Consider the following 13,174-nt stretch of genomic DNA (forward strand, 5'->3'; position numbering starts at 1 on the left):
AAAAATAAAATGTCCAGAGCAAATGCCTTATTAAAACAAGTAAATACCTCACCCTCATTCTGGCCAATTGGACCAACCTTTCTTTCACAGCAACTGTTCTTTTTGCTATACCATCTTTGTTACTTTTAAACATTTTCTATGTCTCAGGCTTAGGCACCAGGTTTAATATGATCGTCCTCTGCCTACCTTAGCTGTGCTTTAAAACACAGAGGGTATAAAAAGCATTAAATATTTTTCAGACCTTTGCATACTATTCTGTATACAAATAAGGAGAAACATTGGTCACTGTGCTGTTTCCTGGCTTAGGATATAATGCAGCAACCAAGAAAGCCCCAAAAAAGAAAGTTATTTTGGCATTTTACTGCCAATAGATTTGCCACATTAGTGCCACCTAGAACAATATATTTATTCTGCAGAAACCATTAACATACCTGAGTAAACAGCTTTAGACGCTTTTTCCTTTTGCTTAAGATAGCAGCTGTCATTTTAGATAGCTTCCTTCCTGCAGCTCCAGTCATAGCTGAGATCACATTCATAAGGGAGGGGGAAGGGAGTTCTTAGCATTCTGGTGGGAGAGGGAGCAGCAGAGGAGTGAGAGGAGAGAACTGTGCAGACTCTGGCCCTGGGAATTAAGGCTGTTTCTGAGAGAGGAAGTCAGACACTTTTGATAGAGGACTCAGTGCAGCATTACTGTAAGTGCTTGGGGCTGTATTTACATAGACCTTTCTGATAAAGCTTACTTAGTCTTTACCTTTCCTTCTCCTTTAAAATGGTCTGAATTTAGTATCTGGTCAGCTACTAACCCTTACCTTGCCTTAAAAAATGTAAGAGAATAATAAAAGGAATACTATTCAGTCATGACTTGTAAACATATTACTTTTCTATAATTCTTCCATATATTCTACCTGTTCTATATCTAATGCTTTATCTGTGGTTTAAACAGATGTCAGGCTTTAACAGCATTTAAACATATTTTAATATCTTTAACATTGCATGATGAATTTTGAATAAAACATATACTAACAATTTCCAAGTATGGCTACAGTACAGAAAGCTCTTGTACCAGACATATAAACAACTCATGTGGTGGTTAATAGACATGGTTTGGAAACATTACTGTAAATTCATCATAAATATTCACTAGCAAATTAACTTTACCAGAACTATAATGAACATCAGTGATTAATTGGATAACAAAGATTTGTCGTTAACTTTCACACATCCATTGGAAATGCTTAGTTTCTCACAGGACAAAATAGGGAAGAAATGTGGTGTAGGCCAAGTAAGTTGTTGTTGTTGTTATTATTATAGACCAGATTGGCTTTGTTTGAATCAATTTTCCTTAATCTTTGCTACCTTTCTAGTGTCTCATCTTACTCTCATTCCACAGTATGAGAGATTAAACAAACAAATAATGAAATGTCACTGGCGTGTGCAGTAATATATATACTGGGACACAAAATAAATTTAATATTTTCTATAAATCGATAAATAGCATACAAATAATTGAAATTTTACTATGATTTTTAAGTCAATAAGTCAAGTCTATGAGAAAATAGATTTTCAGAACCTGACTTAGTATGGAGATAAGTACAGACATTTGTTTTACCCAAACAGCAAAAATAGAAAACAAAAAAAAACTCCATAAAATGGCAATGTAATAGCCCAATATAGACCATTTCTGTGATATTGATGAAAGTATCCTTAACAATCAGCAATGTACAGTTTTGCAATTCTATTACCATTTATGTGATAGCAAGATGTAAATTACCAGTCACTGCCATTCAATACTACAGCAAAAAAAATTGACTGCAACACAAATTTTCTTTATGTAAGATAAGTAATATTATTCACACAGCAAGCTGTTCAATCTATCAAATCTATAAATATATTTACAGTTTAACAATAAACTTTTATGAAACAAGCAAACAATATTAAATAATTCCCTTTCCTGAAACTAGCAGTAAAAAAGGTTCTTCCTTACTGGCAAGAACAAATTACACTAACCCCCCACAAAGTGCTTTAACAAAGTCATTAGCACAATTAAACAGCAGAATTGTATATACAAATATAAGTACATGTACGCTTTTAGATTAGCATAAAATAACATACATTAATAACAATCATCACCTAAATTCCATTTTCTTTTGATGCCTAATATTAAGCCACATATACACAAAATATGGACACATTTATATAACAGGTATATATCTTGGTAGGAAACAGGCACTTCTTGAACTGGTCACTTTACTTCAGTGGTATAGGGCACAAAGGAGAAAAGAGTTGAGATCAGAACACAGTATAATTACTTCAAAAACCATCAACATCTTGCACTTATGTTTTGAGCTTAGTATTATGGGAACATACATGTATAATGTACATATAAAGGGTCACGTATGAGAGAATCAGTGAAGACTTTTCATAACAGGACAATTACACTATGTTTTGCCACTAATCAAGCAGGCTTTATTATAAGATTGCTTTATTATAAGATGATGGTGCAAAATTCTAAGAGGCTTGGAAGTGGCACCTATCCATAAAGCTGCTATATGTCAGTGGTGTAGTATAGGGTTATAATGAGAATTTCATTATAAATGGTTTTATCTGATTGTTGAGACTGGGATATTTACTTTTCAGTTTAAAGTTGAGAACAATAAATAATACAGTCCTAGAACTGACATTAAATTGAAGGAGAAACATACGAGCAGAGAGGGGAAAAAAACGTAACTATTACTATATCTGCTGCATTCTGAACCAGATTAACTAATTTGGTTCTTTTTTTTTTTTTATCTGGCAACTGTATCTTAACCCGTGCCCTCTGATACAAGATAAACCTTCAGATTTTTCAACAAATGTAAAATCATACAATGTATAACCAAATTTCCTCTCTCTTTCTAAACTGGAAGGTCTTTAATGTCTGTGAATAGTAATTTCCCAAATCAGGAACAGCTTATATATAATGTGTATAAAATAATGCTTAATACTGCAAGAGAATCTTTTATAAACCGTATTGCTTTCCTTTTAGCATGATGACTTAGATTTAAGATTACTACTGGTTTTCATCAGCAAGGGCAGGAGACAGCATAATCCTTTCTTATAACAAAAATTAATGAATGTCGCATTGCCTGCTTGACAGCTCTTTAATCAGTCAAATTCTATCCATAATCAATAAAGCTGCCAGAAGAATAAGAATAGTTTCTTAATAAATCAAATAAAACAAATGCCAATTATTGACATAATAGAATATAAAACAATAAAGAGATAAGAACTTAAGTCATGTAACTTAGTGAGTCCCTCTGTCATTAGCAACATCTTGCAGTCTTCTTATAAGAGCACTATGGTTTTCCTGGCATATTCGCTTGGCTGGTGACTCACTACCATCTTCCAAAAGAATTCCTCTCTTCTTAGTGGGGGTCTCTCCAGTTCTAATCATACTGTTTATCTCCTGGAGCCTCTATGAAAATACAAAAAACTGCATTGATTTTCTAAATACTGACAGTAAAATACAGTGTTTAATAAATGTCTAGCAGTATGTACAAGTGTAACACAGTTAAGTTTATGAATATTTGCCAAATATCTTTGATCTGCAAGAAGAACTCTTGACAGGAAAAATCATTTGGATTGTACCAATATACTGAACAGGAGTGCAACATATAATCTATAGCAATTTCAAGCTTTTAGCAGTTCTTGCAGTGTGTGTAACATATTACCAAAAGTTTGTAAAATGGCTGCTGTGAAAAAACCTATATGATTTAATCCTCACACTGTCGCCTGATTGTTGTGATTTGCCTAATGTACTGTGCTGAGATTGTTATGCCGTAATGTGTCATATTTTTCAGCTATGCTGCATTTCCTTTCAGTTTCATAAATCCTGTAATATGTTAATGGCGATATGCTGAATTAACTTCCTGTTGTAATGTAGGTGGGCTGCTGGCCTTGTGATGTACCTGAAAGTGGTAGTGTTTTCCGACTTTTTTACAGGTATGTTTATATTCACGTGTTGAAATTTCTCTGTTATGTAAAATCCACTATATGATCACTGTTCTTGTTCTATGACTTCTGAGCGCATTCGCTCCACAGAAGAAGTAGGCTGGTGGCCTTGTGATGTACCTGAAAGTGGCAGTGTTCTCCCTACTGTTTTACAGGTCCCCAGACAGGTGTACATCAATAAAATGTTATAAAGTTACAGTATCTCTGCCTGATGTGTTCAAGTCTTCTTACCTGCTGCTGTGACTACCCCTATGCTGGCTGAGTGTGTGGACCAGATGGTCACATGGGTAAGTGTGACAGAAAAGCAGGTTAAACAAGCCCAAAGTAGTATACTGCAGACCTTGATTAAAATACTTCAGTGTTATTCTGACATAGAAGTTACTGATATTATTGATAGATGTAGCCAGGTTTTTTTTGCCTATGTGGCTCATTGGCACATAGTTAAATGAAACCTTCCTGCATCGGCTTCGCACCCACCACTGAAACCTTCCAATATCAACTTTATAACCAACCCTGGAGCACAAAGCAGCATACCCACAGCACCACTGGAGCACAAGGAAACATCCCCATCAACTTCTTAAAGGACATGTCAACCCCCCAACCAAAAATTTTAGCAGAGGAAAGCCTCACAGCACTTTTTAAATACCTGCCACTCCTGTCCCTCAAAAGCAAACACTGAAGCTGCAGCGATCCCTTGGAGTTTCTCTCACTGTAGAGCTGTGTAACTCCCTCTCCCCCCTCCCTTCAGAATCTCCTTGTCTGCCTGGCGTGGTGCACATGCCCAGTTCCAAGCCGTTTTTATGAGCATGCTCACTTGAGATGGATCTCTTCTCTACACAGCAGACGATTGAACTCTTTAACCACACCCACAGTCAATCCTCCAATGAGCCGATCGCATAGGCAGTTGCTATACTAACTCTGCCTTTGTAAACAAGAGCTCTCTGCTCCCTCTCTTGGAACATGTTCTACTGACTGCAGGCAGGAAAGTTTAACCTTTTCACCGCTGAATCTGATCTGCAGGCATTTTATAAGTGAGTCTTGCAAGCTTAAACAGTGTTTGCTGAAATACTTAAGCAAGGTACACTTCATTCCTGTTTAATTTTATTGTTGTTTAATGCCCTAACAGTTTCATTTTAAGGAAAAAGCTGTACAGGAAAAAGCTTGTACAGCTTTGTTTAAAAAAGCAGAAGCTTGAAAAAAAAAATCCTTGAAGAGGTCAGGTGCGCGCTCTCAATGATGTCACCCGGCAAAATGGCCGCCTGGTGAGATGCAGAACGGAGCAGAAAAGAATGCGGTGGTGCAGGCTGTAGGAGGAGATTGAGGGAGCAGCACTTGCGGTTTAAGTGGGGGTAAGGCGCCCTATCCATTAGAAGTGAAAGTAAAATTAGGGTTGACATCTCCTTTCACCACCCACAGAACAAGGGAAGCCTTTCAACATCAGCGTCATACTCACCAATGAAGCAAAGGACAACATTCCAAGATCATCTTTATACCCACCACTGGAGTAAACGAAGACTTACAACAAATTAAGACACACCGAGGGAGCACAAGGAACCATTCTCATAAGCTCATAACCAAAAGAACATAACTTTTCCACATCAGCTTGACACCTACCACTGGAGAACATATAACCCTTATAACACAAGCTTTATATTAACCACTGAAGGACATGGAAACCTTCCCAAACCAGCTTTATAACCAACACTGGGACACTACAGAGGTTTTCACATTAGCTTAATGCCAGTCGCTGGAGTACTTTCTACAACCAAGCTGTATAGAAACCACTGTACCACTAGAACACCTCTGAACACTAGTTTCATACCCAATGGAGAAACAGAATTATTCCCATATTAGTTTAATACCATCCACTGCAACAAAAGAAAGCTTTCCACACTGCATACCAATCACTGGACCACAAGAAAGCTTAGTACAAAGCCCTTGCAACATCAGTTTCATTCAAACCACCAGAGCATAAAAATAAAAATTGTGCCAACAGCTTTATAGGAACCACGAAAATACAAGAAAAGTTTCCCAAACCAGCTTCAGACCAAAGACAGAAGACCAACAAAACTTTCCTACATCAATTCCTAACTAATTTATTAACTAATGCACTAACTGTGAAACTTGCCAGATCAAATTCATAAGACACTAGAACACCCATAGTTTCCCCACATTTTATACCAACCAATAAAGCTTCATAAATTCTACAAACATTAGCCACAAACATTTCATACAGTCCACTGGGGCACAAATAAACCTCGACACATCAGTTCAAAATCAATCACTGGAGGACAAGAAAATCTTCTCACATCAATTTCATATCACTGAGCAAAAGAAAACAGTAACATTTTAGGCTAACAACTGGAGAACACGGAAACCTACCAGATAAATATGATTCTATTACAGTCATCTATGTATGGTACACCAACCTTTGCTGGGCTAAGGTCAAAGTAGTAGCAGATCTTTTCACGAGGACATACAGTGGTGGCATCATCATTGTGGGTAGAAACGTAGATGGAATGGATGTGTGACAGCTGGATACGTCTTGGTGATACAGCTCTTATTGAAGGGTAAGGAGAAAGAGGTGTAGCTTCACTCTATGAAAAAGATGAAGAGCTATGTTAAGGAGAAGATAAAATAAGATCACTCCAGCTCATTTATTAAAGCTGGACAAATTTGCACATGGGGGGCATAGAAACCAATCATTGATCAGATTTTTTAGCCAGCTGCAGGTAGAAAAGTGAAAAATAAAAAAAAGAGAACACTTCTTAATCAGAATTTTAGCTAAGAGGATGAAAGCCCTGACTTAAAGGGGTAGCTTACCTTTTAATTCAATTTTAGCAATTTTTGTTTAGTAGCTTTCTAGTTGCTAGAGCCCAGTTTACCCAACAACCAGGCAATGGTTTAAATGAGTACAAATATATAGCAAAAGGCCTAAACAGAATGATAAGCAGCAATAACAATACAACTGTAGCCTCAGCAATAGGTTTTGGCTATTCTGCATGATGCATTTTTATCAGACATATTAGCTCCACTTTGGTCCATTATTACTCAACTCTGCAGTTTATCTATCTATCTGAAAGCATTTTGCAGAAGTAAACTTAGCCTTATAGGGTTTTTTGTTTACAATCTCAGAACCCAGTCATTTTGAAACACTGCTCAACCTAAAGAAAACAATAGTCTGTAACCCCTGCACATTTTCATTGATACCTCTTAGCCTAAAGGTAAATTATCAAACCCCTAAGCATCCTCATCATCATCATTAAGAATAGAAAGCATGCACTGTAAAGGAAAGTGTAAAGGCAACCTGTCTTTGTTTATTGAGAGGCACAACACATTTCAAGAAGTCGTACCTGAGGAAGTCTTTCCTCAGATACGGCAGTTTACATCAACACATCTCAGCCTAAAGGGGACGTATGACTCAAAACCTTATCCAAAACACCTCACAGATTATGAGATTTCTGTCTGACAGTTTTATAGAAACACTTCTAAGCCAACAATTTGCTAACTACAGAATAGTGTTATCAAAATTACATTGCTAAAATTTTGAACCAAGGAACCATTTATAGATCATTCAAAAAATGACAAAGAAATTTTACTCTATGAGCATATCCAGTGGAAACTTTTACACTTAAGTTGGATGTCTTTTTTTCTTGATTTCCCATTACTTACTGTATTGGATTGAGAAAATCTCATCGCAAAACTTTTGATTTTCTCAATGTAGATATTGTTGTAGAATTGAACAAGATCTCCCCTCTCCTCTTCTACAAAGTTGCTACCAGCTGCTGTGATTCTTGTGGGTGTTGGGGGAGCACTGTTGGGTTGGGGAACAGGTAAAGTGCTGCTGGATCTCATTACAGGACTAGGCTCTCGGCTGCCTAGAAATTATAAAAAGCATTTGACATATTAGAATTTGACTTGTATGAAATTTTAATGGTGTTGACAGATGGGCCAGGTCCTAGTAGGTCTATCCTGTGTCAATGGCAAAAGCAAACTCACATGTTTTATTAAAATCAATAAACTTCATAGTGGACAAGAAGAGATTAGAAGAGAATTCCTTACTCTAAATAACAAGTGGTCTTTAAAGTTGTTGTAAGAAACCAGTATGAAGTCACAACTACAACTGCTTGTTCTGGGAAAAAAAGGGATTAATATGCCTAGAGGTGGTTGGTGGAAAGAAAAATAAAACGTGTAGATAACTTGTTCCAGTCTGAAGTGGATCAGAAAAGTTATAACTTAACTGGACCCCTTATTCCCTCATGCCATTGACCACCCAATTTATTGGCAGATTGGTATGGGACCTAAAATAAATACACATGCTTATTAGAACACCAATCTTGTTTAACTAATTTAGGATTGGCAGATAAAACTTTATGTCATATGCTTTACTGTTGGGCCTTCACTACAAGGCTGGATTGTAGGAACAGTTAATATATGGCCAAGAGTATATGATGCTACACTGAAAGATTTAAAGTACCTCAGCATGACCCATTCTGTTAATTGCTGGTATTACATGGTTCCTTGTCTAATTATACACCATCTAATTTTAACCATATCAGCACTATCAGTGGCTTAAATTGCCAATCCCTCTTAAAAGAGGTATCTGAATACTTATGGCTATAAAGTATATATTGTCCACCATATATTTCCTTTATACTTTGCAGACAATGATATACATATATAAAATTAGGGCTAGGGCTGGGCTATATACCGTTTAAAGGGGAAGGAAAGGCTAAGTCACTTGGGGGTGCTAAAATGTTAGGCACCCCCAAGTGACTTGAATCGCTTACCTTCTACCCCGGGCTGGTGCCCCTGTACGGAGAAAACAGCACCAGCCCGGGGTAGCAGTGATCACTTCCTTCTTCCTGCTTCACTGCGCGCGCATGCGCAGTAGAGTGAAAAGCCGAACTTTAACAGAGAAGTCGGCTTTTTCACTCTACTGCGCATGCGCCGGACTTGAAGTCTCAGGGAAACGAAGGCGGAAGGAGGAAGTGCATCGCCCCAGGTGCCCCGGGCTGGTGCGGTTTTCTCCTAACAGGGGCACCACCCCGGGGCACGAGGTAAGCGATTCAAGTCACTTGGGGGTGCTTAACATTTTAGCACCCCCAAGTGACTTAGCCTTTCCTTCCCCTTTAATACCGAATACCGGTGTTTTTTTTTTTTTTTAAAAACTATATTTATTTTTCAGATACCGCAATAACGGGGTGTCAGGGTACTCACCCGTGCGGCCCGGTCTCGCACGCCTCCTTGCGTGCGCACGCACGTCCCGTTGGCCCTAGGCCACCATTAATATAGGACCTATACATGGCAGGTTGGTTGATACATAGAGGCTTGTTAGATCAAATGAAATTGTTTACCTTGCTCTAGTGATAAGTGATATCTTTTCACACTGTCACTGGTAAAGTATGAAATTTGTATAATAGCTTTGGCAGCAAAGTCATGCAGCTGAAGATGCTAGATTTGACTGTCCCACTGCAATAAAAAATGTTTTACGTAACTGAGGCTATGAAAGTGGCCCTCTAGTGTCTTAAAATCTGTGGTCCACTTATGACTGCAGAAATATTTATATATATAGAAATATGTTGTTTTTGTTTTTTTACGTTTTATCAAAATTTTCCTGGAAATATGTTCGACAGCTTTAAGCAGCACTGTGTCAGGATTCTGGCAATTATTTTACATGCAGAAATGTTTTGCTTCCAGATCAGAAAATAAATAAAATCTTAAACTACCATTACCTCATCATAAGTAATATGCATTAGTGTCACTCATAAAGAATTAACAATTAATAATTTGGCCCCTTAGTCTGTTTTCACACTTCAAATGTGAAGCTGACTTACAGATATCCTTGGTATTCTCTGCAGGGGAGCCTGGCTGGAGGATATGGTCACTGCTTCCTGACTGCCGCCTTCTTCTTTTCTTTAAGAGAACACTTCTGTATACCTACAGGGTTACAAAAATAATAAACAGTTATAGATACTGTATAAGAATTTGGATGTCTTAGTCGTTTCATAAATCTTTTTCCACAACATGTTAATATTTTTGGAGGTTGGTTCCATTGCCATCTAATTATTTTTACAGAGTAATGAGTCACATACATGGCTGCTCGCATGTGGCTGTACACGATAGCACTTCATGATATTGTGGAATGAAGTGTCTTCCTTGGTCACCTGTTCAAGAAAACAAATAAAATCAGTGGTCTGATTTACACTGTCGTTTGTTGAATTCAGTGGATGTTTTACTATTTCAGTATGTACTTTAGTTTTATTGCAGTCAGATTCTTAGTTTGTAAACTAGAACCACTAGCATAAATAAAATTAGTGAACATAGGAACTACATATTTCTACAAACAGAAGAAAATCAAAAACCGACTGGGATGGGTGTGGGTCACTTTAATTACCAATATACTGCATATTTGGTCATTACTTTTACCCCAGTTTTCTCTATAAACACATGCACAGCCCTCACCTTGGTGATCACATACACAGCACACATAAGGAGTTGGTCTAAGTGTCGGTCTTTTATCAGTTCAGGACAATGGACAAGCGAGAACTCAAAACAAGTCCAAATTTTTCTCCTTAGTTCATCAGAAATATCCAACTTCAGGCAGAGGTCTTTGAGACGAATGCTGGCTAAACAGTACACCTTGTTTAGTGGAAAACAGGAGGAAGGAATGAAAATACTTTAAAAGCCATAAGTACCTCAAAGCAGATGCAAAAAAAACAATAAAAATTTAGACCAAAAATTATAATTTGCTCATATAGCTAACCATAAAGTATTTTATTTATATCAGAAGCCTATCAAAGAAATCACATTCATTGAATAAAAAAAAAAACCTTGACTTTATGTCTCACCCTTCTACAGAAGAGAGTCAAGGAGCTGGCCTTCTTCAGTTTGCTGGTCAGGTTCTGCTTACTCTGTTGCCCAGGAGATGCTGGGACCTGAGAAACACTGACTTGACCTTGAATCTGCTGAGGATTGAGTGGACCTGCAAGAGCCTGAGCAGTGAGGGGTGGCACAGAGCTGGTCACAGAGTGAGGCTGGCTGCTAACATTCACCTGCACTGGGAAGAATGTGATGCCTCCATTTTCATTGGCAATACCTAAGCAAAAGTGTCAGGCAGAGAAAACAAGCTACATTAGACAGACTCTTTGATATCTAGGAGCAAAACTGTGAAGAAAAATAAAAGATGACAATCATATCCTTCAGGTTTAGAACAGCACATTATAGTAACTGGATGTCACAAGTCATAAAAGAACAGTGCAGAGCAGAGGAATACAAATCCATAACACTCAATATGCAAGCTACAATGTTTATAGTATGGTGAAAATCTGACGCATTTCAACAAAATTATATTCCTGAAGGATTTACATTATATTCACCTTGCACAGGAATAGTAACAGTTTGGCCATTATTTGCTGTGACAGTTGCAGTAGCCATGGTTACCAAAGTCTGCCCTGGAACAGGTGGAGTTGCTACAGTATCAGTGGCAAGTGGAGAAGCCTGTGCTGGGCTCCCCGCTTCTGATGAACTGTCTGGGTCAACAAAGAGCCGCCGACGTGCTGTACCAGCAGCAGGAGAGCTATATCTGTCACACAATGTAGCTGGGGATGAGGGGACACCTGCAGAACAACAAGCAAAAAATATAAGTGCAGCTTTTAAACTAATTCCTGTAAAAAATATATTTTTTTTTAGTTGTAATATTGGTGTGCAGCCATCTTATCGCATTGTATAAAAAAAAAAAAAAAAAACAAGCAGTGAGAGCCTATAGTATGGTTTATAAAAACATTTAAAAAATCTTTTATTCATTAAAACTGCTCACCAGAATAATTTTCAAAAACATATCAGGCAAGTAGCCTTTTCCCAGTATGCAGGTAACAGTTGATTCAATCAGGTTACATAGCATGTGGACACTAATTAGCACACTTATTAATGTTCATCTTGAGACCTGCTATTGTAGCCAATATTGAGCCCTTCTTCTCCACTGAGCACCTGTATTTTTACTGGCCTCCTGGTCTTTTGGGCTGAATTTTTCTTTAGTATCCTCAGCAAACAATGAAGGAGGGTGGGTCAGCATGTTCCTTTTATCTTGAGAAAATCTGTGTAGTAGCAACTACGCCTTTCACGTCATGTGACCAATCATCAGGGGATCTTATTATGTCTGAACCTGAGCTTTCAGAAGGAGCCAATGCTACACAACAGAATTGCTTTTAGGTAACCTATTGTTTCTCCTACTCCAATGTAACTGGAGGAGTCCCAAGCTGGACTTGGATTTCTTACTATTGAGTGCTATTCTGATATCTACTGGGAGCTGCAATCTTGCTAACTTCCTATTGTTTTGCTGATTGGAGGGGTTGATATCACTCCAACTTGCAGCTCAGCATTAAAGTGCGACTGAAGTTTGTCAGAGCACAGGTCACATGGCTGGGAAATTAAGAATATGGCTAGCCCGATGTGAAATGTCTAAATTAAATATAAAAAAAAATTGTTTGTGTTTTTGAAAAATGGATTTCAATGCAGGATTCTGCTCTTTTAACTGATAAAAACGTATGTTTTCCCATGACAGTATTGGTCAAAATCAAGATGGGACATGTCTGTCTGGTTAGGAACATCAACCCCCATATTTTTACATGAAAATGCATATCTTTTATAATAAAATAGGTTTATAACGTAAAACAACTAATAAGAGTGTTATCACAAATGTCTAGGTCCAGCATCTCTATTTGAACCTACTACTGAAGTATAAAATAATGTGTCACTGGGTATTAATAAACTACTGTAAGCTCCACTGGCACAGGGACTGATGTGACTCATATATAATATGTGTAAAGCCATGTGGCTCTATAAACAGCTAATAATAAATATAAACTGTAACACACAGTCAAGCCTCTTCTTACTTACTCCTTCCTAAACCTGATGCATCAGCACGTATTTCGTTTATTCTTCTTGGAGTAAGAGATCCTGTGGTACCATTGTCACCAGATTTTTCAAAATGCTGGGGATGTAAGACCTAAAACAAAAGAACACAAACAAATTCATGGATACAAAAAAAATATTAAATAATTATTAATAATAATAATAATAATAATAATAATAATAATAATAATAATAATAATAATAATAATAATAATAATAATAATAATAATAATAATAATAATAATAATAATAATCATCATCATTGAAAAAG

At 37.2% G+C, this 13,174-nt stretch overlaps 1 protein-coding gene across 2 annotated transcripts in view; it reads right to left on the bottom strand.

Annotated features, from left to right (window-relative positions):
* Positions 1 to 952: 952 nt before the first annotated feature.
* The window catches only part of rbl2 (retinoblastoma-like 2), a 52,938-nt gene continuing 40,716 nt past the window's right edge, over positions 953 to 13,174 (bottom strand). For both annotated transcript variants that reach the window (XM_002937323.5, XM_012962209.3), the window contains 9 exons: positions 12,889 to 12,997; positions 11,370 to 11,609; positions 10,842 to 11,089; positions 10,456 to 10,632; positions 10,086 to 10,157; positions 9,828 to 9,930; positions 7,663 to 7,868; positions 6,420 to 6,587; positions 953 to 3,454 (listed from right to left, as the gene is read on the bottom strand). In XM_002937323.5, coding sequence (XP_002937369.2) covers positions 3,284 to 3,454; positions 6,420 to 6,587; positions 7,663 to 7,868; positions 9,828 to 9,930; positions 10,086 to 10,157; positions 10,456 to 10,632; positions 10,842 to 11,089; positions 11,370 to 11,609; positions 12,889 to 12,997 — 1,494 coding nt within the window. In that variant the 3' untranslated portion in view covers positions 953 to 3,283. The remainder of the gene's footprint in view (positions 3,455 to 6,419; positions 6,588 to 7,662; positions 7,869 to 9,827; positions 9,931 to 10,085; positions 10,158 to 10,455; positions 10,633 to 10,841; positions 11,090 to 11,369; positions 11,610 to 12,888; positions 12,998 to 13,174) is intronic.

The sequence above is a fragment of the Xenopus tropicalis genome, chromosome 4 (assembly GCF_000004195.4).
Source record: "Xenopus tropicalis strain Nigerian chromosome 4, UCB_Xtro_10.0, whole genome shotgun sequence".
Classification (NCBI taxonomy): Eukaryota; Metazoa; Chordata; class Amphibia; order Anura; family Pipidae; genus Xenopus; species Xenopus tropicalis.